Raw genomic sequence first — 23,006 nt, forward strand, 5'->3', positions numbered from 1 at the left:
TGAGGCACTTCAGAGACCCCACTAGTAGTAATGAAGTAATTTAAAACGCCATTTTTCATTTGTCCACTTTACAGCTCACCGCTGCATCCTAAACATCGTAAAATCTCTGTCGAGTTGTCAAAATTAGGTTCCAACATTCAAGAAGGAATCCACTCATCGGTCTCCTCGAGACAGGCTAGAGACCTTTCGTGCAGAGATCGCACGGACACGGCTAGTTGCCTAGTGACGTGGCCAAAGCCAACTGGAGTCATTGGTGTGAAAAGGTGCAAAAATGGTTTTCTGCAAGACTCATTCGAAATGAAGCAACGTATGGGAGGGAAAAAAAAAAACAAAACAAAACAAAACGAAACATCAAAGAGACGAGGAAATCGACCGACCGTGGCCCGCCTCTCTTTGATCGCCTTGACGTTGACCTCTCGCCACGCATCAGTGCCCGCCTCCCGCTCGTCCAGGTAGTATCCCCTCATGGGGGTTCCGCCGTCCTGGCGAGGCCTCCTCCAGCCCAAAACCATCTCTGAGCCCGTGCACATCAGCAACGCGATGGCCGAAGGCGCCGACGGCACGCCTGCAGCGCGGGAAATAAAGCAGATGACAAATGCCAGCAGGGAAGCCGCATCTCCCAAAGACTTCCCGTCGGCATTCACATGAGGCTACGTTCAAGTTGAAGGCCATTCATTCTCACGCGGAGTGAAGGGCAGGAAAATGAGTCACATGAGCTGACGCGAAGTCACGAGAAAGGCCCGGTGGATCTCAAACAGGCAGATTATCATCGGTCACGAAATGCCACAGCGTAGCACAAAACACCTGATGGTACCTCAATGGTTGATTTTCACCATTATATACCATTCAGCGCTGATCCGGAAGGCACTTACAAATGGCGGCTTTGACCAGGATGGGGGGCGACTCGTCCGAGTAATCGCTCTTTCCCGCTTGACTCACTGACTTGATCCTGAACACGTACTCCTTACGAGTCTGGAGGCCATGGACTGTAAACCTGAAAAGGGCAAAAATAAGAATCGGTTCAAGAAATGTTGATGGAATGGGGAAAGGGGAGGGTGTGTGTGTGGGGGGGGGGCTTTGTGTCCACTGCCACCTGGGGTCACTAATGGGTTTATTGTTGATGACCTTCCAGTCCTCTTGACCTTTTTCCCTACAGTACAGGTAATATCCCAGGACACCTTCTTTGTCTTTGGGCTCTTGCCACTGAAGCGACACCGAGGAGTCTGTGTCTCGGAAGGCCAAGATGGAGGAAGGCGCAGCGGGGGCACCTAGGACAGAGCGCAACATTCCCATCAGCCCGCTGACCTTGTACAAGCACATTTCTTCCTACTTGGCTGATCTGTCTGCTTTTGATTCGGATGGTTGGTTGGTGGCGAGGTTGGTCGGCTGTTTACAGCGCCGGTTGGATGAGATGGTTTGTCCACAATAGAGTTGTTTGGTTATCTAGTCGGTCATTTGGTTGTTTGGGCAGTCGGTTACTTGGTCCATCGCTTGGCACACAGAATTTGATAAGTGACTCCAAGTTACATCGCCCTGACCTTTCCATTTGCTCAGGCTTCGCTCTCCCCATCCAGTTAAGGCCGTGGTGTCGCACATCGGAAAATTCTGACACACCGATCGGCTACGCCTTGCTTGTGCGCGAGCGTGGCTACCGCAGTAAAAGTAAAAAGGAATCACGGATGCACGGGGGCACCTGCTTCTCCACCCGTGTGATCCAAAGGCTCCAGAGGCCCGCGTTTTGATCTTGGCATCATTCAATCACCTAAGTGGGAAAAGAACAGCTTCCTATAGTTGATGCTAGTATAGCGAGCTGTAAAGCTAAAAGAACCGGCAGAAATTCACCTCAATTATTTGACGAGTCTGATTCGCTTGGTCGATTTGACGCTCATTGCGGGTTTTGGTTGGTTTGATTGGTCCGTCGTTGCGTTGGTCACTCGGTTGTTGGTTGGTTGGTTGAATGGTCGGTTGTTTGCTCGGACACACACACACACACACACACACACATACACTTCCTTACTTTGCGGTTTTCCCAGGCAGATGGGGCCGCTGGGCTCCGACGGCTCACTGACACCGTACTTGTTGACGGCTCGCACTCTGAAGTGGTACCGCGTTCCCTCGAGCAGGTCAAAGACAGGAAACCTGGGAGAGTTGACCACAGCATCCCGACTGGCCATTTCCCAGCCGCTCTTCCCTTCTTGCGACTAAAAGTGAGCCCAAGACATGAGTCAGACCACTTCCAAAGGAATCCGTCTTTGTTCAGCAGCTTCCCAACGCGCTGACGAGCCGGCCGCCAAAGTATGAGAACTCCTTCCAGGGTAATGGTGTCGTGATCCACAGCGGCGCACCCGCCGCTCGGCCGGAAACGTAAATGGATTCAAGATTCAAGGAGCTATGTGCGGATGCGGGCAAGGAAATGCAAAAGAACCGGCGGCGCCTCGACAGAGAAAGAGAAAAAAAAGAAAAAAACTCCACGAGAGCAACATCCATACCACTTTCCCAGCCTGCCATAAACCTTCTGGGCGGATGGCGTAGGATCTGTGTGGGGATACTTCAAGGTCATCGCGGGTGACGGCGCCTGCCCTGGACCTTAAATCCTGCGGCGAAGCAGTCGCATACAAGTTCACATTTCCGAGGGCAGGCCTCACCAACAAGGTGCCTACGGGCAACAGGTAGTGCCCCCCCCCCCCACCCAAGGACCACAAGAGGAGCCCGAAAAATACAGTCGCTCACCAATTATTTGACTTTCCAAGGCACTTTGGCAGAGGTGGAACGCGAGCCAGAAAAGACGGTCAAAGGCAGCGACGATGATATAGAAAGCTCGCTCGAGGGCGAGAGATCTATTGGAATGCGGGCCTCATTGTGGACGGCAAGTAGCAAACTTTGGGATTTCACATATGCCTTTGACAGCGCTGACACTTTTATTACCCCAGGAACCAATAACGGTCCAATAAAAAAGATTTCCTGCGGCGCGTTTCTGATGGGAAGTGGAAAATGTTGGGCCGTCTGAGCTTGGGGGGGCGGGGGTGCGGCGCCCACGAGGTGGGGGAATTCATCTTATTTCAACATCACTTTGAACTTTGGATGATTGTCTGGCATAAAAGAACAAAGGTGGTGCGTTGCCCGCCTCCCGCTGCACTCAGCAAGGCCGTGATGAGAGCGCTGACCTTAAACTGCACCCAACCTTGGAATCACTGATGCGCGTGGGATGCCTGTCTGTCCGCGTGCAGGCGTGTGTCAGTGCGGGTTCACTTGCAGCCGTCTCGTTAGATCAGAGCTGCGGTTGGGAGCTTTTGAGTTGGCCACACGTTCCGGCGCCGGGTGGGCCGAAATCAAGAAACGTGCCACGATGAATCAACATCCATCCTGGGGTTCAGCGCATGCGGAAGGATCGCTGATCTGAGCACGTTGACGCGACAGTCAAAGTCACATTGAATGAAATCCAATAAAGGAGCTGCATTCAAAATTAAACTCGAGCCTTGGGCCCCCTGGCTCCTCATCTGAAGCCAACAGTCTCTTCGACTTGGTCCTTAAACTGGACCGTGATTTGAATTTGGGCCGGCTCACGGGTACCGTTGTGCAATGCAGTACTCGTAAGAGGGAGCACATCCCTCCTACTCTCTTCGTACATTTTCGAGTTCTCTTTCAGATTTGTTTTCGAATCTGGCGGGGCCTGATCTCTCGGAGCTGCTCGGCACCTGCCCGCTGCCTCGGGTCCGCGGACCAGACACTATTTGAGGTAGCGAGAACTAAGCAGAGCCTCAGTGGGGTTCGAGTCTTTTCTGTTTATGGTCCCTCTCTTTGGAATGAACGTCGGGCAAGCCCCCTCGCTGCCCAACTTTGAAGCTCGTCATTTTTATTGTTTGGCTTTGGACACGGCATGAGACTTGATTTGTGGTTCGCCTGTTTTTGTGCTTTCTCCTCATGCGCTGTGTTCTTGTTGTTGTCGTATGAATTGTTTTGGCTCTACGCGCAGCACTTTGTAGACAGCGCTAGTTGTTTTAACGAGCTCTATGAATACATTTTGAGTTGAGTTGAGTTCCACCCACCCGCTCCACATAGAAGGTGAGCGGCTCCTTCCCTCGGGGTTCTGGCTCGGTCCAGCTCAGCACCACGTACGTGTCGCTCAGCTCGCAGGCGTGGACGTTGGTGGGGGCGAGGGGAATTCGGACCTGACCTGTGGCGTGATGAGCAGATGAAGAGTTGGTTCGGTGTGAAAGATGGCCTTTTGCTTTGTCCCGGGTGGACGGGAGTTGTGTCATCTTCCAATTTGTTGTTTGTATAATTTCGTAATTTGGAAGGGTGCATGTCGTCATCATCGGATTTTTCTGAACATTGACATGCTACGGAGGAATACCAAGCTGTATTTTGATCACCAAATGTAATACATTCATGACGTGAACACTTTTTAAAAAATGTTTTGCAAATGTATTTTTTCAAATGAAAACAATAAAATGCTCACGTACTCCCTCAAAAATAAAAAATAAAAATCCTGACACACCCTGGTCAAATAAAACTGAATCATGCCGAAAAGATTAGGTCAGAGAAAAATGGATTCAGTCGATTCATTTATTTTCAGATTTTTGTCCCCCTTTTTGGTAAAGAATACATGTTTTAGTTTCGTATAATATTGTGTCAAATGTTGCCCACTCGGCATCCATTACAGCCTGGTCATCCTGCAAAGGGGATTCTCCCATCTGCGGCCCCTTCTCAACTTTTTCCCCAGATGGGGTTTGTCTTTTCTAAATTCTCCCTCGGTGTGAGTTTGAGCCCCGACGGTTGTTGGACGATGTGTGCCCTGCGATGGGCTGGGTGGGCCCCGCCTACCGGCCGAAGACGGCTGGGATGCAGGCTACGGCACGCCCCGCGACCCTCATGAGGACAAGCGCGTTAGAAAATGGACGGATGGATAAACATTTACGTTTAGACACCTCTGCGATCATCACACTTTTGGTTCCAAAAAGACTCCCGCCGCCGAGAAGGGAAAAGTTTTTTGGTCCTCACAGGAAAAAGTTTGGGGACCCCTGTCATAAGGTTTTGGAAAATGATCCCTTTTTATTCAATTGTTGCAAAAATGATGATTTATTAACGACTCATTTACATTTTGTTCAGATATCTATGCCAGCGATGTGTAGTGACAGGCAGAATTCACTATTCATATACAAAATACGAGTGGTCACGAGAAAATTGTACATTGAGACACAACAACGAGAGTATACGAGAGTCAAAGCTGGTTCCAACGTACCTCCTGCGACAGAACGAATCTGTCCGTTATAGCGGGAGTTGGTTGGCACCGTTTCCAATAAAATGGCGGCCGATTCGGACGTCTCATACAGTAGGAACGTTTCCAATTGTAAAAACACAGAAATGAACTTTGACAGAGTTTTTGGATTTGAAAAGAGAACTGTCTTCTCTAAACGTGGCAATAAATTTTCTTTGCGCTCTTCTAGCTTTATTCTTGTCATTCCCATTTTTTCCGGTCTGCGTGTGGGGCAAAATACAAGACGGTGACTCACCAACGTGCGGCATTTCAAAGTCATGCGCAACTGGCTCCAAATGAGGACTGGTCCACTGAGTGCCATTTTAGTCGATGAATATTTCCTTTGCAGAGAATGCGCCTGAGATGAACAAAGCCGCGCCTGATGCATGCTTTCACCTTCACGCGTGCGTGTGGAGGACAACGCAAACGCATTCCCCCGAGCGACGTCACAACCGCAAGCGCCCGCCGCCAGATTCCGCATTGACCCAGAAGCCACTGGGGGCTGTTCATTTGGAGAAATGGAACGATCAATGACGGTACTGCCGAAACGAGATGAAGACGCATTTCGGCCGCAAGCAACGGGCAACGAAGTTTTCAGAAGGTGCTTTTGCGGGCGTCCTCATGACATCACTTCAATGCTGGAATGACAACTCATGATTCTCACCTTCCAGATCACCTTGAGTGATGACAACGGTCCTTCCTCCGTGCACTTGGACCACTAGGGGAGCAGGTGAGAAAGGCTGTTATTAGAGAGGCCGAGTGAAGTCACATTCGCGGGCATAACCGCAGCGCGAGTTGGTCAAATGGGCGGCCGCGGGTTGGCGTGAGAGCGGGACAAAAATAGGTGGGAGGGAGCAACACGGATGGATGGAGAGCAGGCCGGACGCGTTCAACCTGATGTCTTGTCCTTCATCTGTGTTGAACGATGCACAACGGGACCACGGCCCATCTGCCCTCCGTATTATATCGTGAACGACAAACACACGAGGACGCACGCACGCCACATCTCAGTGTTTTCAGTTTGAGCACTCCTAAGTCAAGCTACCATCATGTATAAAATGTTTGGATATTATATTCCCAACATCAGGAAAAAAAGAAAAACACACATTTGTTGTGTTTAAAAGTAATCAGCATTGTCAGTTGGCTTACTGAGCTTGAAAGGAGTACCACTGGGTTGTGTACTCGACCCGCCCTCTTTCTCCACACACAAGCTAGCAATCAATCGATCCATCCATTCATCAATCCCTCCCTCCAGATCTACAGGTAAAGATAGATATAGCGTTATGGAGGGGTCAAACACACAACCCTGGGGTAGTCCTTTCAAGCTCAACTGACCAATGCCTGTAACTTTTCTACTTTTCAACCGCATGAAAAGCCGCATTTGCCTTCCATAGAGAGCCCAGCGAAGGCGGGCCATTGCTGCCAATGGACACTTTCACGTGGTCGTGTCTGATTTCATTGCCATCGATCATCCCTTGATAAGATCACGAGCACCAGTGTCAAACCCTTGTCTGACAGTTCAAATTGCTTTCAATCAAACACGGTGGGAGAAGTGTGTCTGGAGCGTTGGCCCTGTCCTGGCATTCTGATATTCCACCGCACACAGGTGCTGCCCGACCTATCACGGCTCAGTGCACCTCCACTATTGCTGGGGCGAGGCCCATTTTGTGTCTCCGAAGCTTCCTCCAGAGAGAAATGTCGTCTGTCAGCGGCAGTGCCTTACCCATGGTCCTGGCATGTTGAAGGGGGTCCTCGGTGAGAACGGGTTCCGTCGCCTTGGAGGGGCGACCCACGCCGGCCTGATTGACCGCCCGAACTCTGAACTGGTAGCTGGCTCCTTCTTTCAGCCCGAACAGCGGGTAGCGGCAGGCTTTGTGCGGGTGCTCGTTGCAGCGCACCCACTGGCCCTGACTGAGGTCACACCTGCAAAAGAAAAGAGTGATGGCTCCCAGCACACATAAACGAGGGCCTTCTTTTCAGAGTTTCACTTTCTAACGTCACGGCGAGGCCGCGCCACAAATCTAAAGTGGTAACCGCCCCGCTAAGACCCGTAATAACCGCGGCGCTCCAGCAAACACATTAAAAACTTATTTTCAAAGATAAACGTGGGTCCCTCCCGGAGAAGGGAACTTCAAGAGCAATCTATTGCGGTGTTCCGGAAAACAAAGAGAGATGAGCGGGGGATTTGCACTAAGCAGAAGGCTGTTGCTAGGGAACTGGGGAGCTATTTTGTCCTCTCCAAGCCAGAAAGCAGGCATGTTTAGGAATTCAATCCACCACTCCAATTAAGAGAGATCCAACACAAACACGCACAGTAGCCATCAGCGCGCACGGATGAACGAGGGCCTTTGCAGAAGACTCCCAAACGACAAAGCAAGAGAGTGGATTTTAGACCAAGTCCACACGCAGAGGATCAACCTGATGGATGGCTGCGCCGATAGCATACGAGCGGCATCCGTTTCTCCGGCAGGAGTTTGTGACTCCATTATTCGCAGCATGTCGAGGGCTGATCATTATCACGCGTGCCATTCATCTCATGAAAAATATCTCGGCTGCTCCTCGGTCCCTGCCTGCTGGTTTTTTTTTTTTCATCCACTGACTGATTTCCCCGAGAAGATGAGAATCCCACGAAGCCAACTCAAGGACTGCCGCGCAGCGAGCCACGCCATTCAACGCGACTCAACCATATGTGGTTTGCGGTCATCGGTTTGCATGGTTTGTTCCTTGACAATCACTCCACGTTTGTGTGGTTCGGTAACAAATGATACCGTCCAGCTGGATGTATGCGGAGCTTTGAAAAGGGATACGGGGTTGCAGTTTTTCCAGTGAGTTTGAGTCGCCCAACGTCATTTTTCTGTGACGTTCCACTTTTGTCGCGCTCGGCTGGTCGCTGGGAGCCACGCGCCCATGTTACGACGTTCTTTCTTCTTACCTCTCAACGTAATAACCCTCGATGGGTGATGTTCCGTCAGCACTGGGCGGCTGCCAAGTGAGGAAGACGTAGTCCTTGTGGATATCCGACACCTGGACCAACAGGGGAGATGCGGGAGCTCCGACCGCTGTGGCCGACGCATCTGAGTTGCACGATAAGGTTGAGACATACGAGTGAGGGAGGCGCTCGGGACAGGCCGTGCCATGTTCCAAACTATTTTGACACAGCTGGCGGATCGAATGAAGAACCAAAACAAAACAACCAATGTTCTTCATTTATGGAAGGCTTGACTGAAGTCATGGAAACCGACATGCTTCAAAGCCTTGACTTGAGGTTACGCGGGATAAAAAGTATCATCCACCACATCGCTCCGTTTATTTTCCCGCGGCTCCCGCGTTTGTTTTTGGTCTCAGCAATCTTGTATTTGTCATGCAAATGTGACTGCTGAATGGAGGCGCTCCGTTCGGATCGACTAATTAATACCTCCGGCTCTGGCAAAGAACAGGCTTTGTTACGAGGGAGACAGAGAGACTGCAACCCCAGACACACTTTCAGCGTTTGAGGCGTCAACTGAGAGCTGCGCCTTGTCCTCTTGTCACCAGTCGCTTTGCTCAGCGCGGAACGCTGTCAAAGGGTTTGAGACGGTCTGATGCGAGGGCTGCTGTGATTGGATTCTGCGCAAAAGGTACGAGGCGGTGGAAAAATACATCACGTATGGTTTCAGAAAGGAAACGTTACGAAGCCGAAGTGACAGTGCCATTTCCTCACCCGAAAGTGCGGCGGAAGGAAATTCAATCAAAAACAAACATTGCGTATGGTTTCAGAAAGGAAACGTTACGAAGCCTAAGTGACAGTGCCATTTCCCCACCTGAAAGAATGTGCGGCGGAAGGAAATTCAATCAAAAACAAACATTTGGGAGCGCAAAAGACGAGAACCGGTACACCCTCATATTTGGGATGCAAGCACACATTTCAGACTGCAATGCGGTGGGGTGAGCTTGTATTTTGAGAGTGATGGAATGCGATGTGGCAGCTATTTGGTCTCGCAGGACGCGGCAGAGGAGTCCATGCAACATGGCCCCGCTTTCCCTCAAAAGCAGCCGAGAGGAAGCACTCTGGTCGCAAGGCATGCCTTCTATGGTCCTCACCTTCAACGTAGACATAGGCACTAGATTCCAGGATTCCATCCCAGGTCTTCAGGCGCACTGTGTAAACTCCTTCGTGCTCCTTGTACACAGTGCGAAGCGTCATCGAAGCTGCGCCGTTTGTTGTCTTGGTGTCCACAGCGTCAGATTGGAGCAGTGGCGTACCTGAAACGGCGAAACGACGGATGCTTTTCGGTCACCCTCGAAAGTTGTCCGGCTCAGTCTCCGACCTTACCGTCTCGGAACCAGGTGACGTCCTGCTGGAAGGGCAGCAGAGGGGCGGTGAAGGAGCAGTGCAGGGTGAGACTGTCGCCTTCTTTCACCCAAGTTGGTGGAAAGGCGCTGGCAAAGCTGGCTTGTTGCGAGGCTGCAAAGAGCAATGCAAAAACCTCCTTTTCACCTTGTGGTATGGGAGGACCGCGCTCGAGTTTGGATCGGATAGGCAGGACGACACCGGCATCGGTTTCAAAACAATTCCATTGCGCCACGGAAAAAGGTGGGCAGTTGTTTTTGAACCGCAAGTGGACCACAGTGTGTCTCAGCCTACCGAAAGCTGCTTTTGCAACCCGATGGAGGGCTACACTGAAAATGTGATGGTATGTTTCAGGTATTTGGGCGTCCTAAACAACAGAAAAATCCTACAATACATGTCAAAGGGAACCATGCTACTTGGTGCCAACCTAGCTAAACGTAGCGTGAAGATATTTTATCCAGACAAGAACACGCAGAAATTCTCTCTGAGCCTCCACATCCGGGTCACCACATCTTCCATTTCCTCTCTTCAGATAGGCGCTATCGGACTATGCACACTAAAATCATTCCAATAGCTTCTTCCCTCTTGCCATCGAGTGGTAACGCCTTTATTTATTTTTAGGCATTTAAATACGATCATTCTATAGCACAAATGAAACGGGAGTTTACTGTATGGTAGTCTGAGATCAGAGATTCCTGAATTGCCGGGTTCTCTGGAACGACGCCTATGAAGTGAAACCCATCTCATACAAGTCTGGAACATGAGAGAGAGGCATTCCCTCGAGGAAAGACGCAAAAGCCAAAAGATGTGACAGCTTGTGGATAGTGAACAATTCCTGGCACGCTATCACTTCAGCTAGCGCTTGTCAAAAGCACTGAGGCGACACAATCTCTCTCACAGTAAAAAAAAAATAAATAAAATTAAAAAAAAAAAAAAAGACGCGACGGGTGCTGTGAGATCTTGTCAAAGCTGCTGTCAGGAACGAATCAGAGAAACTGTGGCATCATTTATTTGTGTGCATTTTTAATAAGAATCACCCTGCTTGGATCTTTGCTTGTCATCACTCACAGGCCCCGCCTTTGTATCGCCGCTTTTGCCGCTTGACCGATTCGCCTTTGCATGCTATGATGGTGATGGTGGCGTACGGCAAATAACTTCAGACCACATTTGAAGGATGAGTGACGACTCGACTCCCGACGACGCCCCGTGACGTGGGAATAACTTGTCAGTTTGGGCACACCTAAGCAATCACATGCGCCGGAAAAGCAACCCAGCAGTGCAAACAACGAGAAGGCATTCTGAATGGACTGCCCTGGACTTTGCTCTCTTTAATCAGAGCCTATTCAGGCCGAGTTTTTTTGGTTTGGCATCTGAAGTGTTTCAACTTCATATCTGACAATCTGGGTTGAAATGGAAGGATGAAGGCCACTTTTGGAAACATGCTAAAGTCAGTCAAGAAAGCAATTCGAGATTGTTTGCATTGTTCATCAGCTTTGTGTTGAAGGTGTTGAGGGAATAGTGGATGATTTTTTTCCCCAAGTTTATGGGGTGGCCAACAGCCCTCTCGCTCACAGAATAGATCTGGCTCTGCACTTAACAGCAGCCGGATCTCATCTCCACATTCAGAAACAAAAAAAAAAAAAAAAAAAAAAAAACGAGGATCGGCAGTTCAGCCGCCTCTCCCAATTGGAGAAATACGGCTCGCAATTAAATGAGTTAATAGGGTCAGATCAACGTGGACACTGGTTAGAGGGAGCTTACCCCGAGTCCGGGAATCATCCGACCCAGCCGTGGCTCCTTTGTACGCTGGTCCAGGTGAAGCAGGGCCCATCCGAAATGAGAGAAAGAGAGAAAAAAAAAAAGAGGTTCATATTCAGAGGAAGCACTGGTGGATGATCAAGCTCAGTTATGCGACGTGTCATCCAGATCAAACCCACTTCATGTTAACGGCAGCCAGGGATGGGCGCAAGTGGGATTTTTCTCAAAGAACACGGACTCCTTATCCTTCAACGATGAAAAGATGACTCCGCCCCAACAAAGGGAGCGATGAAAAGTCATCACGAACGTGAATTAGAAGATCTTTGGCTCGGTGCGAAAAGGCCGTGAAAGCCGTTTGATGTACGACGTAGCGAGGGAAGGTGCAGCAGTGTTGCTTCGAACGGTTCAAACGCGCCGGCCGACGCGACCGGCATCGACTATGTAGGGAGCGTGCCGCCAGAAAGGTTGCGCACGCATTCCGGAGTTTAGGAAAGAGTGGCACGAATGAGCATGTGCATTGTGAAGCAAGCAATAATTTTAGAATCAGTCGGCGTCACCCAGAGCCATTTGCAATTCAGTGACACTTGATTGCAGTTAACCGCGAGGGGAGCTTGCGTGGCTTGTCATTTCGCTTCATTGACTATTGGGATTGGTACCACGTCCACACGATGGTGCCAAATGTGGAACCTGACGCGTCCATGAGGCACTCTCACCAAAGTAAAAGTCTGCTTTCAGAATGCCCGCAGTCATTGGTAAGAACTCACGGTTCACCAGCAGCGTGGCGAAGGTCATGGCTTCACCCAGGGGACTCTTGGCCACCGCTTTGTACACGCCGGCGTCATCGGGAGAGCATCTGGTGGGAAATATGAGAGGGAAGCCGGTGGAGAAGGTGAATTTCCCGAACGTCGGCATCGAGAGCTTTCCAGCGACACACCTTCTGATCTCCAGGTAATTCAGCCCAAATGCTTGCTGAAGCCCGTAATTCCACGGCATCTCGGGCTTTCTTAGCGCCACGCCATCTTTGTACCTTCAAGATACGGTGAAGCAACAATCCGATCGACACATACGCTGAACTCGTCTGTCACACCGATTGCGATGGCACTGAGTGAAGCTGAACAGAATCTTACTCGGACTCCCTGCGTTGCCGTGATTCCGTCCACCTTTCCAGGTAAAGACTTTTTTTTTCCCCTCAAAGAAAGTGGGACGATCAAATCCTTCAATATTTGGGGGCGAATCAGTTTGAGTGGGAATTTGATTTGAGGGCTTTTAATGTCTCGGCATTTTAATGCTGAGCTCCATCTCGACGCCATTCCAGATTCTGCTGAATCTGTCGGACAAAAGCTCTGCTTTCAATCCGTCTTCTCGAGCGCTCGTCCTCCTTCTCAGTCTTGGTTGAACTGGAGCATTTTCCAGCCGGGGAGCCAAGAGGGCCAGCAGTTCAACCGGGGATGGGTCACCGGCCCATCGCGGGGAACAATTTCACCGTGTGCGCCATTTGGAATGTGCGCGGAAACCGTAGCCGGAGAAAGTCCCACGCGAGCACGGGGATAACGTGCAAAGTCCACACATGCAGGCCGGCGCTGAGATTTCGACCGGTGACCTCACAACTGCCTGGCACTCGTGGCGATCATACCAACAGTCAGCTTGATGCAAGAAAGACCAGAATTGACCGGCTCAGGGGAGAGCAGAAAGAAGAGCGAGCCTTCCAGACTGTGGAGCGAGCATCTTACCATGTGACCTGAGGCGGTGGGCATCCTTGGACCACGCAGGCGAGCTGCACCGTCATGCCCTCCCAGACAGTGTGAGGCCTCAGGGGCACTGAGAAGTCTGGCACCTTCTGACTTAGACGCTCCAGATACTCCAAGTGCTCGGATGCCTTCTTTTGTGCCTGAAGCATTCCAAAAAACACAACCATAATGTCACAAAACGCAAATTATGAGCGCAGAAACCAATTTTTCTGTGTCAATAAATTCTCACAAAGGCGGCATAACATTCACTAAGCGACTGTGATTGCGTTCGACCACAAAAGTTGGCAAAATGAGTTTAAGAAAGTCACCCAACAACCACATTTTGGATTCTGTGTTATGACATCCCAACATTTACCTCTTTGCGAAGGGCCGTTTTGTCCACGCGGGTGCGTAGCAATCGTTGGCTCCGCATCACGCCCGCCTCCAACTTCTCCGCCTCGTTGCCAAACATCGTCCACTTGTCTCGATGGTAGCCTTCGTCGGCCGCTTGAGTTTCCCGAAGGATTTCCCTGGCAGACCCAATCGCCCATGAAAGGCCCGATAAGAATGTGGTTAATTGTAGCGAAAAACATGGCAAACAAATGGGCCCGAGCAAGCCACGCCGAGATTTTTCGTGGCAAATCCTCGAAATACAGTCATTCGTCCCCTCAGGAATCGGCGATTGAGGAATTTGCCGCGGGTTTTAGTTTTCATGTCGTACTCGCACAAGCTACATTCGCACTGCGGGCCATGATGCCCTATTCGGATTTTTTAAATTCAATCCGCTCTTTTTATGATCTGATTACAAAAAAAACAAATGCGTCGTCGATGTGCCACGCATGCGCACAAAGCACGACGAGCGACGCGCAAAAGACGAAGTTTCGACACTGGCAGTGTTGACCGAAGTCAAGACCATATATCATATGACCTCATTGTTTTATCATCTTATATCGACAGAAGAGCGAAGCAGGAGGTGGTGGAATTATTGTGGGGGAGGGGGGCAATGAGGTGACGCTTTTCCGTCGCTTCAAGTCGTGGAGACGTCGACTAACAGTGACGTCAGAGGTTGAATGACGTTTATGATCGTACTGTACCTTTGCGATATCCAGCTCAAGTGGCTAGGTTACACTTCAAGTCTTTGTTTTTATGTCACTTGTTCACAACCTAAAACGCGTAGTTTGCAGAATTGTTTTGCACTTTAATGAAAATAAACCGTGCTTCATTTTTTTATTGTCCTGTGTGGGGCCTCTTAAAAAAGGTTAAAAAAGTGTGTACCAGACAGTTAGCTAGACGTACGATCCGCTATTGGGGAAAAATGGTTCATGTTTTCCCCAGTCATGTGTTAAAGGCTTGACGAATCTGTGCCTTGAAGGCAGGACCTTTCTTTTTCCAGTGTTATTCTTTCAGATATGAAGAAAAATGTTCCCAGACAAAAAATATTAAATCATGAAGCGGGAATAAGCGATTTCACAGGCTCGTGATGACACTTGGGTCATAGATTTCATGTTTTCTTTGAACATGTTTTTATGTTGTCGTCTACGTGCAGCACTCGCTTCAACATGCAGAAGTAGAATGTTTGAAATCTGACGCCAGGGGCGTGCATTTGGTGATACAATATCCACAAACGCAGCTCTGATCTACGGCAGCCGCTCTGGCGTGAAGGGCTCAACGCGTCGCGGAGATAATCGGCAGCCAAGTGCACAAACGGCAGAGATCCACATGGATGCTGATGTGTGCAAAGCCACTCTGCAAAAAGTAGTGGCAACCTCAATGCTATTTGTGACCTTTCCTGTCACAAACTTCTTTTTTCTTTTAAATCAAGTCTGTCAGTCCTGAAGCAAAAGATTCAGATTCAGATTCAGATTCAGAAAACTTTATTTATCCCCGTGGGGCAATTAGGGCGAGAGAGCTCATCCAGCCTGCAGAAGTGAGATTGTTTATGGCTTAATTTCTGCACTGGAGGACATTCTGAATATTTATTAGCAATGTCGAGGACAGCTCCTGTCGAGACAAAACATCCCCGCATCCATCTGTCAATGCAACGTTACGCCTGAGAGGAACTGATGGGAAAGCAGCCATTTTGGAGACACACTGACTATGTTAACATGCACAAATGAATCTCGCCGTTGGCACATTTCCGTCTCTCCACTTTTTTTTCAACTTCTCTGTAAGGTCACAGTTTACCTGCACTAAGTGTAGTCGGTTGTTTCGATTTCGGTGGAGGGTTTTTTTTTCTTTTTTTTTTAAACTACGAAGAGGTTGCTATTCAGGGACTGGATGTGTGGAGGGGAGCCAAATGTTCCTAAGATGTTTTCCTTTTTTAACATTGAGGTCATTCATGGAATAATTGTTAGGCTAGATGAATAAATTATACAATAAAATACAGTGGAACCTTGGTTTTCATGTGCCCCCCCCCTTTTCTATGATTTATTTTTAATTTCTATGGTATTTATTAAAAGGGTTTTTGAAGCATCAACATTTCAGCATTTTGAAATCAACTCGAAGGAGTCTTTCACTCATTCCATTTGGTGGGTGGCACGTCTGGCTCACAGTTCGAAAAGTGCAGATCGCAGCTCCATCCTTCCTGTGTGGAGTTTCCGCGTGCTGTTCAAATGCGAGCCCCATTCAGGACAAGCGGGAGAGAAAATGCGTTTGGAGATGGATGAATGGGCGCAGCCGTGAGCGCAAATGCAAAAGGGCGCGCTCGATGACTCCTTGCGGGGTCTTTTGGCTGAATGAGGACAAGCTGGCCTGCCGCAGATAGACGAGGCGGGGGGATGAGGAGCCCCGATTTCCGATGTTTTGTCCAGACCGCGTTGTCTGAAAAGACGTGACCATCCCGCTTTCATTTCACGTGCGGCAAAGGGGCAGAAGATTTGAAGCCATTCGCAAAGTAGGGAGCGCAGATGTGGCCAGGAGGAAGAAAGTCATTCAGTTCTCATTGGGCTCCATTTGGTGCCGACAAAAAGCTTTTACAAAATAACATTTGCAATCAAATGTGCCTCCCGTGGCTTTGGTTGAAAGGCGGGCGCCAAAACGACGGCCGATTGTTTGTGCCTGCCAGCATCATTAAATCTCCAACTGGGGCCCTGCGGTTCTTCTTGATCTTCTTTTTCGGCACCGTTTTTCCGCTTGACTCTTAAAATGTTACTTTATTGCATTCTGTTGGCGGCGTCGAACATTTGAAGACACGTTGCCGATTGTTCCTCACTGTGCCGGAAATGACGAGCATGTCCGTGATTGCTCTCGTCAAAAAAGGCCCAAAGATCAAGAACAACGACACCATTTTTTGTTGTCTTCCTAAGCGACATCGAAAGGTGGTTTGATGTCGATGCAGTTCTCGGATTGTGCTGTCCAACTTTTTCATGATATTTTCCAGTTTTTCGAGTTTGTTGTCGGAAGGAAAACACAGAGCCGCATCAACTTAGACCTTTGCTCCAAATGCTTCCCCGGGCGGGCAACATTCATCTGTTTCGCATTAGAATTGAAAGAGGAGTTCAGAGGTGAATTCAGAATAGAAAATAGGAAGGTCGAAAATCTAGTCAAGCGCCTGTCCTTTGGCTCTTTGACTTATCAAGCGCATCTGCGACACACTTGGCCTGATGACAGTGATCCCTCGCCACTTTGCGCTTCAAATTTTGGTGCTTCAGTCTTTGTGTTTTTTTTTTCTTTGAACTAATTAAAAAAAAAAATCCAATTTTAGGGAACTGGGTCATATCGGCAGCCATATTGCCGAAAGACACGTTGTTTCATGTCGATGCGGTGGGAAAGAAGGTTACCCTGCACGCCGAACCAAAAGCTGCCGTGACTCCGAGGCTTTGCGCGAGGCCACTCACACAATTGGTTCCCGGCGCGACACGGACCAATGAGAGCGCCGGTGGATTGATCCTGCGAGCGCATCGTCGTCTCGTATAATGCATCTTTGCATTGTGCTGGGGCGAACTTTTTTTTGCTTTAGCGCTCCCTTTTTTTTTGATGAGGTACCCCTTTGCCGCTGCCGGGAGCGTGTCGGCCCGCTCGTCGGAGATGGCGCCATCAACGGGGACACGTTGCTTCGACGGCGGCGGGTCGCCATGAACCGCCAAAAATATCTCACCATGTCCTGTGGCGGGGGAGGTTTTCCATCTGCAGGATCTCCTTCGCAGACATCACGTCCACAGGGATGACGGGAACGACATCAGAGTATGGGACTTCCTCGTCACTATCAAATAGAGAGAATGAAAATCATTGATACGGAACAGCGACTGAACCCCCCCCCCCAAAAAAAAAAAACAATAGCAGACACTTGAACCTCTCATAATAGAAGGAATGAGCTGATTCCTTTGTCAAACATAATCTGGGCGAGAAACTGCCAAGTGCCATTTCTTGACATGCTCTCTGGTATGCCGTTGGGGAAAAAACGGCAACTCTTATCTCGGTAGAAAGTAAGGAGGTTGTGGGATTGAGGTCTTCGGGGGCGGGGGCGCAAAAGTCAGCAAAGATAAACAAAGCAACAAAGTGTGGAGAAGACAGGCGGGCGCTCTTTGAAATGTCAGTAGCGCTCGCACCCCGTTGTCAGCGTGACGCTTGCGGAGAAGCCGGCGAGTGAGCTTCATTGCCACTCGTCCGTTTTTTCTCGTCGGGGTTTGCTGATCTGTCGCACTCCGCCAAGAGCCGTTCTGTGATTTCCCTGGGATGCGTCACGCAAACCAAGCCTTCTTCCTTGAGAGATTAGAGTTCGCGGCTCGGTGGCGTCGCGAACGGCGTGTTTGTTTTCGGAGGAGCCTTCTCTCCTCGTGTGGCACAAAGTCCAATCTGCCGCATGACCTGTTTTCGATTCAGTGAGGTGAAGCTAACGAGCACGTTCCTCTCATCCGCGCCACCTCAGTCCATTGGGAGCTGAGATGATACGGTGGAAGAGTGTTCAATCGGCCGGCCATGCATGCTTTTGGAATGTGGGAGGAAACCGGAGTACCCGGAGAAAAGCCACGCATGCCCGGGGAGAACATGCAAACTCCACACGGGAGGCCGGAGCCGGGATCGAACCCACGACCTCTACACTGTGAGGTCGACGCGCTAACCAATACCCCACCAGGCCGCCCACTGGGCGGTCAGTAGATCCTAACTCCGGTCCCGGTTGTGATGAAAATAGAAAAAAGCGGGGTCATGTGTGTCATCGCCATTCTGGAGAACCTTGGCGATCGGTTGGAGATGAGCAAATTCGCCAAAGTTGCTTCTTCGTCATCAACAATCAACTGTGCCGATCGACGCGCTGATCACGTTTGGCGCTTTGCCGCATTCGTGATTTCATTTCGACATTTTCAAATGATCGCTTTGCAAAGTTCTGAGAAAATGCCAACGCCCCACGAGCAGAACGGGGCCGCGGGCGAGTCCTGCGCCGCCTGATTCCGTCCGCGCTCGCTCGGCTGCAACGTGGAGTGGATTTCCTTCACCGCACAAAGGTCTCGTCCAAACGCGCGCTGCCGTTTGGTGGCGAAACAAACGGCGTCTCGTATTTACTCGGGTGCGACAGCCGGCTCGGCTCGCGAGCTTCACACATGCCGATGCAAATCTGCGTGACACTTCTCCTTTTTCTTTTTGTTTGCAAGCCTGGGAAATTTTCCTCGCGTTTCATCGCGGTGCAACTTCTGCTTTTTTTTTTTAGGGGGGGGAGGGGTGGGGGAGGCCTTATTTTTGTTTCTTTCTTCTTTGTGTCGACTCCCTTTGAGAGTACGCTGACAGGACGAGGCCGTTGAATCATGTAGCACGCGGCCCGCGGCACCTCGCAGCGTCGCTCCGGCACGCAGACGGCGTCGCATGCATACAAAGGACTGACAAACACGCCAGCGCGTGCGCGCCACCTTGTATTGTTTGCGCTTCGACAACGTTAATAACGGCTTCCTCAATTTCCCGCGGAAAGGGGAATTACAAAAGAGGGAGCGAGGGGTGGGGGGTGAAATACAATAATAAATACAGCGCGAGAGTCAACAACAACGAGACGAGTCCGACATGCGCTCGCTTCTACAATGAAACCAGAAGCCCTCCACCGAGGACGCTTCACAGCGTCGGCTCCGCAGTCGGGACCGGAGGCACGTTTGTCGTTGGCGTTCTTGGTCTGTCCGTCACATTGCCATCCGAGGCTGGTCTCGGGCAAGCCTTCGGGCTCCGTCTTTGAACCTGCCGCGAACGTTCGGTGGAGTGGCGTGAGACGATTCGGCTGATCATCGAGTCGGAGGTTTCACGCGGGGGTCCTGCAAAATGTCCCTTCGTAACGACCTTGCGGCGCCCCACCATCCGCTTGACAACACCAGGGTCTGAATTGAACACCTCGGTCCCAACTTTGAGGAGTACCGAGGACTTAAAAATAAATCAACAAATAAATAAACGCTGATTGGGAAACGAACGGAAATGCGATGGTGGCGTTCAACGCGGGTTCCGGTGGTTCTGGTGTGTCAGGCTCGGTTGGGCACCTGGAGGCGAAGGTCTTCTTGTGACGATGCGAGGAAACCTTCACGCTGCTCGACATGCTGGACGACTCTTCCTCCCGCTCTCGACGCATCGCCGTCCTGGTTTCCATGGTAACCCCCAACAGGCGCCTGTGGAGGTGCGAGGGAGGGAAGAGGTTCAGAGAGTTTCTCTCTTCTGAAGCTCACCTCAATGCAACGCTATCACCAGCCAAGCTCGCAATTATGACTTCTGCCATCGTATTTTTGACGCGACGGCGGTGAAAAGTGAAAGGCTGAGTGAGACAGCCAAACACGAATTGTTTGCGAAGGGGCACAAGGGGACCACCGCAAGACGTTTCTCAAAATGTTCTGTTCAAATTCTCTGGCGTGATTCTGTTTTTGCTGAGATTAGATTTGGTTTCGTTTTTAGTTTACCGTCATGCTTCCGTTCCGTCGGAGGGCTTCTCCTCCGGCGTCGCACCTTATTGGTCCTTTTCAGTGAAAAGGACTGCGGGATCGCTGTGCTTCCTTCCTGGCTTTTTCTTTGCATTGAATGCTTTGGTCGAGGGGCGTTTTCAGGGCTTTGTGGGTGTCAGTGAGTTTGTTTTTCAAGTGCGCCCCTGGAAGCGTTTTTGTTCAGTGCCCACCCTGCTTCCCCGTCTCTCGGCTTTTGGGACCACCAGGCGCTGCAAGATGGTCTCAAAATGAATTTCTCCAATTTCCCAGCTCAAAGTTCTCAAAGAAATCTGTTCTTCAATTCTTGAAGTTGTTGGGTTGAATTCTCCAAAATGAATGCCATTTTTTGCTCAGTTTTTCACAAACATTTGGAAACTTTCTCTTCAAACTCTCGGCGATTCCTTTCCAATGTTCCCCAACAACGGATGCCAATTCCCCAAAGTCTCACATCTTGAAGCTCCCCAAAATGTTTCTTTTCGCCATCATTCTGGGAACCTTTTTCACGAGGGTTTTAGCAAGAGCAATTTTTGGACTGATTCCTTGACATTTGGTGGGAATGAAGGACAATTGGGATTTGACATATGACCAATTTGGTCTCACAAGCAGACATGCGTGTCCATCCCAATGGCAGTTTCTTTTCACCGTTGCCGCATGAAATGCGGCGCATCGTCCGACGTCTTCCCCGTATTCAAGTTGTTTTCTGTGGAAAACGTGGAAAAGACGCCCGCTCTTTGCTTCGTCATTGCCGGATCAATGTCAATGGGCCGAGGCGGCAAACACGTGTTATTTCCGCCCCTGACGAAATGAATCGGGGCTTCTTTGTTTTGCCGCTAATGGCTCTCCCGTCGAGGTCCGCCGCCCTCCTCGCCGCCATTAATCATGCAGCCGCTTTCGGTAAGCCAATGGCCTTCTGCGCCCAAACAAATAAAATCGGCCCGCTCGCAAATTCTAGCGCCGTTCGCCCGCTTGTACAAAAGGCGGCCATTGACACAAACATCATGTGTCTCTGTCACTTAAGTCACGTCGGGGGCATTCGCAACGGGGTAAGAGGCGAATGCGCCTCCCTCAGTGGCTCCTTTGTGCCTCGGCGGTGTGAAGACAAAAAGGAGAGCTTCGCTTGGGAACGGACAGCTTTCTTGCCAACTCCTCAAATGGCCCCGCAGCCAAATGCAACAGCGCTCTTCTTTTGCCGTACGTCATTGCGGCGGTTAAGATCACGTGTAACACAACGCAGACGAGGAGGGCAGATACAAGGAAGATATCAATAAATCCATCCATCCATGTTACGAAACGGCTTCATCCTCACGAGGGTTGCGAGCAGGCTGGAGCCCCTCCCAACCGTCTTCGGGCAGCAAGCGGGGGGACACCCCAAACCGGTCGCCGCCCAATCGCAGGGCACACGAAGACGAAACAATCATCCGCGTTCACATTCACACATTTTCGATATCTTCCATTAACCTGCCGTCCACGATTTTGCAATGTGGGAGGAAAGAGGAGCACCCGGAGAAAAGCCACGCAGGCAACATGCAAACACCACAAGAGAAGACCAGGACCCGGAATCGAACCCGCGACCTCCGCACTGTGCAAAACAGACGATCACCATTCCGCCCTAAAATAAAAATGTTGACAATCGACGAAATAAAGATCCAAGCGGGGAGGAAGAAGTGAGGACATCATGCGGAAAAGAGAGTTTGAAGAAGAGGATGGGTGGCGCGATCTCCTCGGCCAGATTGTTGCATTGTGACGTCGATTTGAGGGTAAAATAACTCCGTCACAAGATGATGTTTGCCCTTCTGATTGATTTGGGAAGACGCTTCGCCCCGACGCAAAACAAAGTGAAGAGCCTCCCCTTTGAGCAAATATCCAAATTCCCGGGGCATGTCACTCACTCTTTTCCACAAGGGAGCAGGTGGAATCCGCCGGACGGCAAGGTTCCTCCGGAGCTGAAGCACCCTCGCTCTGTATCCCCTCGCGCCTTCTGTTACCGCCCGATCCCCATCCAGACGAAGCCACACAAAGCGCCGACGCCGTCAAGTCGGCAAATATAGACCCGTGACCACCGCCCCGCGCGCGCGCGCGCCAACGGTCATCGGGTGGAATTAGAAGACTTGCGCCGGCTGCGGGGTGAAGCAGCGGGATGTGATGAATGACCCGAGCAGCTGACGGCAACAGCCGGAATGCTCTCGGGAGAACAACGGGCTGCGCGCGTCTTCTCGATAACTTGGCCTGAGAGAAACCGAGCTTGATGTCATGCGGTCGAGTGAGCGCCATTGGCAATTTGACCAAAGTCCTCACCAGGCCTCAGTTCAAGTGTCAGAGGATCAACCTGCTTTTATTTTTTGCCCACCCCACCCCAACACCTCAAAAGAAAGAAGATTCTCATTGTGTACCGCGTGTCAACCAAAGCGTGAACTTCAAACCAGGCTAGTCACTGAACCCTGATTTTGGGCGCACCCTTCAAAGCCCCAAAGGGCCCCGAATGTGTTGTTGGCGAGGAACATTCATTGTTGACTTGGTTCGGATCATATCGCATTTGGAACGGGGTTCTCAGCTTCCATTTGCACTTTCATCAGGTCGACTGGTCTTCAAAACTTGGAAGTGTCCGAGTGTTTGGACCTTGATTCTCTTCTTTTGTCCTCACAGAATCTTTTGGGTCCGTCACTCTTTTCCTCACAGTCAGCGGGCGATAGCCGCTTGTCTCGTCGCACGCCCCTCTGACCAACCTTTCAGTCCCAAGCGTCGCTATCGGGTCGCCTTCAAGCTTTTTGGAGCTTGCTGATGAGCTGATCATTTGAATCAGGGGTGCACGTAACATTCTTTTTCAAATGGGGGGTGGGGGGGGATCACTGTCGCAAAAATGTTTTGATGATAGTCGAGGTCAGTGCTACCTGTCAACAGCCTGTGTTTTGTTTTTTTTTTTACCCCCAAAATCTGCACTATTTGGTCCAATTCATCGGAACTGGCAAGGTTCATTCGGGCTTGAGTGGGTGCTTTCAGAGTCAGTCAAAATGGAGCGAAACAAATAAACCTCATTTCAATTTTGTGCAGTTCAA

General features: G+C 50.3%; 1 protein-coding gene across 3 annotated transcripts in view; it reads right to left on the minus strand.

Moving 5' to 3' along the window:
* myom3 (myomesin 3) overlaps nucleotides 1-22,620 on the minus strand; it is a 39,695-nt gene extending 17,075 nt beyond the window's left edge. For 2 of the 3 annotated variants that reach the window (XR_002168171.1, XM_019869046.1), the window contains exons 1-18: nucleotides 21,843-21,948; nucleotides 19,522-19,647; nucleotides 17,169-17,273; nucleotides 13,449-13,602; nucleotides 13,076-13,233; nucleotides 12,280-12,372; nucleotides 12,110-12,198; nucleotides 11,349-11,393; nucleotides 9,570-9,701; nucleotides 9,338-9,499; nucleotides 8,190-8,331; nucleotides 6,981-7,180; nucleotides 5,922-5,975; nucleotides 4,047-4,174; nucleotides 2,018-2,201; nucleotides 1,094-1,268; nucleotides 873-994; nucleotides 378-565 (exon numbers count right to left, since the gene is read on the minus strand). Coding sequence is in view for 2 of the 3 variants with exons in the window: in XM_019869046.1 (XP_019724605.1) it covers nucleotides 378-565; nucleotides 873-994; nucleotides 1,094-1,268; nucleotides 2,018-2,201; nucleotides 4,047-4,174; nucleotides 5,922-5,975; nucleotides 6,981-7,180; nucleotides 8,190-8,331; nucleotides 9,338-9,499; nucleotides 9,570-9,701; nucleotides 11,349-11,393; nucleotides 12,110-12,198; nucleotides 12,280-12,372; nucleotides 13,076-13,233; nucleotides 13,449-13,602; nucleotides 17,169-17,273; nucleotides 19,522-19,628 (2,238 nt within the window). In the remaining variant the exon portion in view is untranslated. Of the gene's footprint in view, nucleotides 1-377; nucleotides 566-872; nucleotides 995-1,093; nucleotides 1,269-2,017; nucleotides 2,202-4,046; nucleotides 4,175-5,921; nucleotides 5,976-6,980; nucleotides 7,181-8,189; nucleotides 8,332-9,337; nucleotides 9,500-9,569; nucleotides 9,702-11,348; nucleotides 11,394-12,109; nucleotides 12,199-12,279; nucleotides 12,373-13,075; nucleotides 13,234-13,448; nucleotides 13,603-17,168; nucleotides 17,274-19,521; nucleotides 19,648-21,842; nucleotides 21,949-22,615 lie in introns of those variants that run through there. The other variant, XM_019869047.1, reaches the window with a different exon arrangement.
* Between the last annotated feature and the right edge of the window lie 386 nt (nucleotides 22,621-23,006).

Source organism: Hippocampus comes, unplaced genomic scaffold (assembly GCF_001891065.2).
Source record: "Hippocampus comes isolate QL1 unplaced genomic scaffold, H_comes_QL1_v1.1 scaffold67, whole genome shotgun sequence".
Classification (NCBI taxonomy): Eukaryota; Metazoa; Chordata; class Actinopteri; order Syngnathiformes; family Syngnathidae; genus Hippocampus; species Hippocampus comes.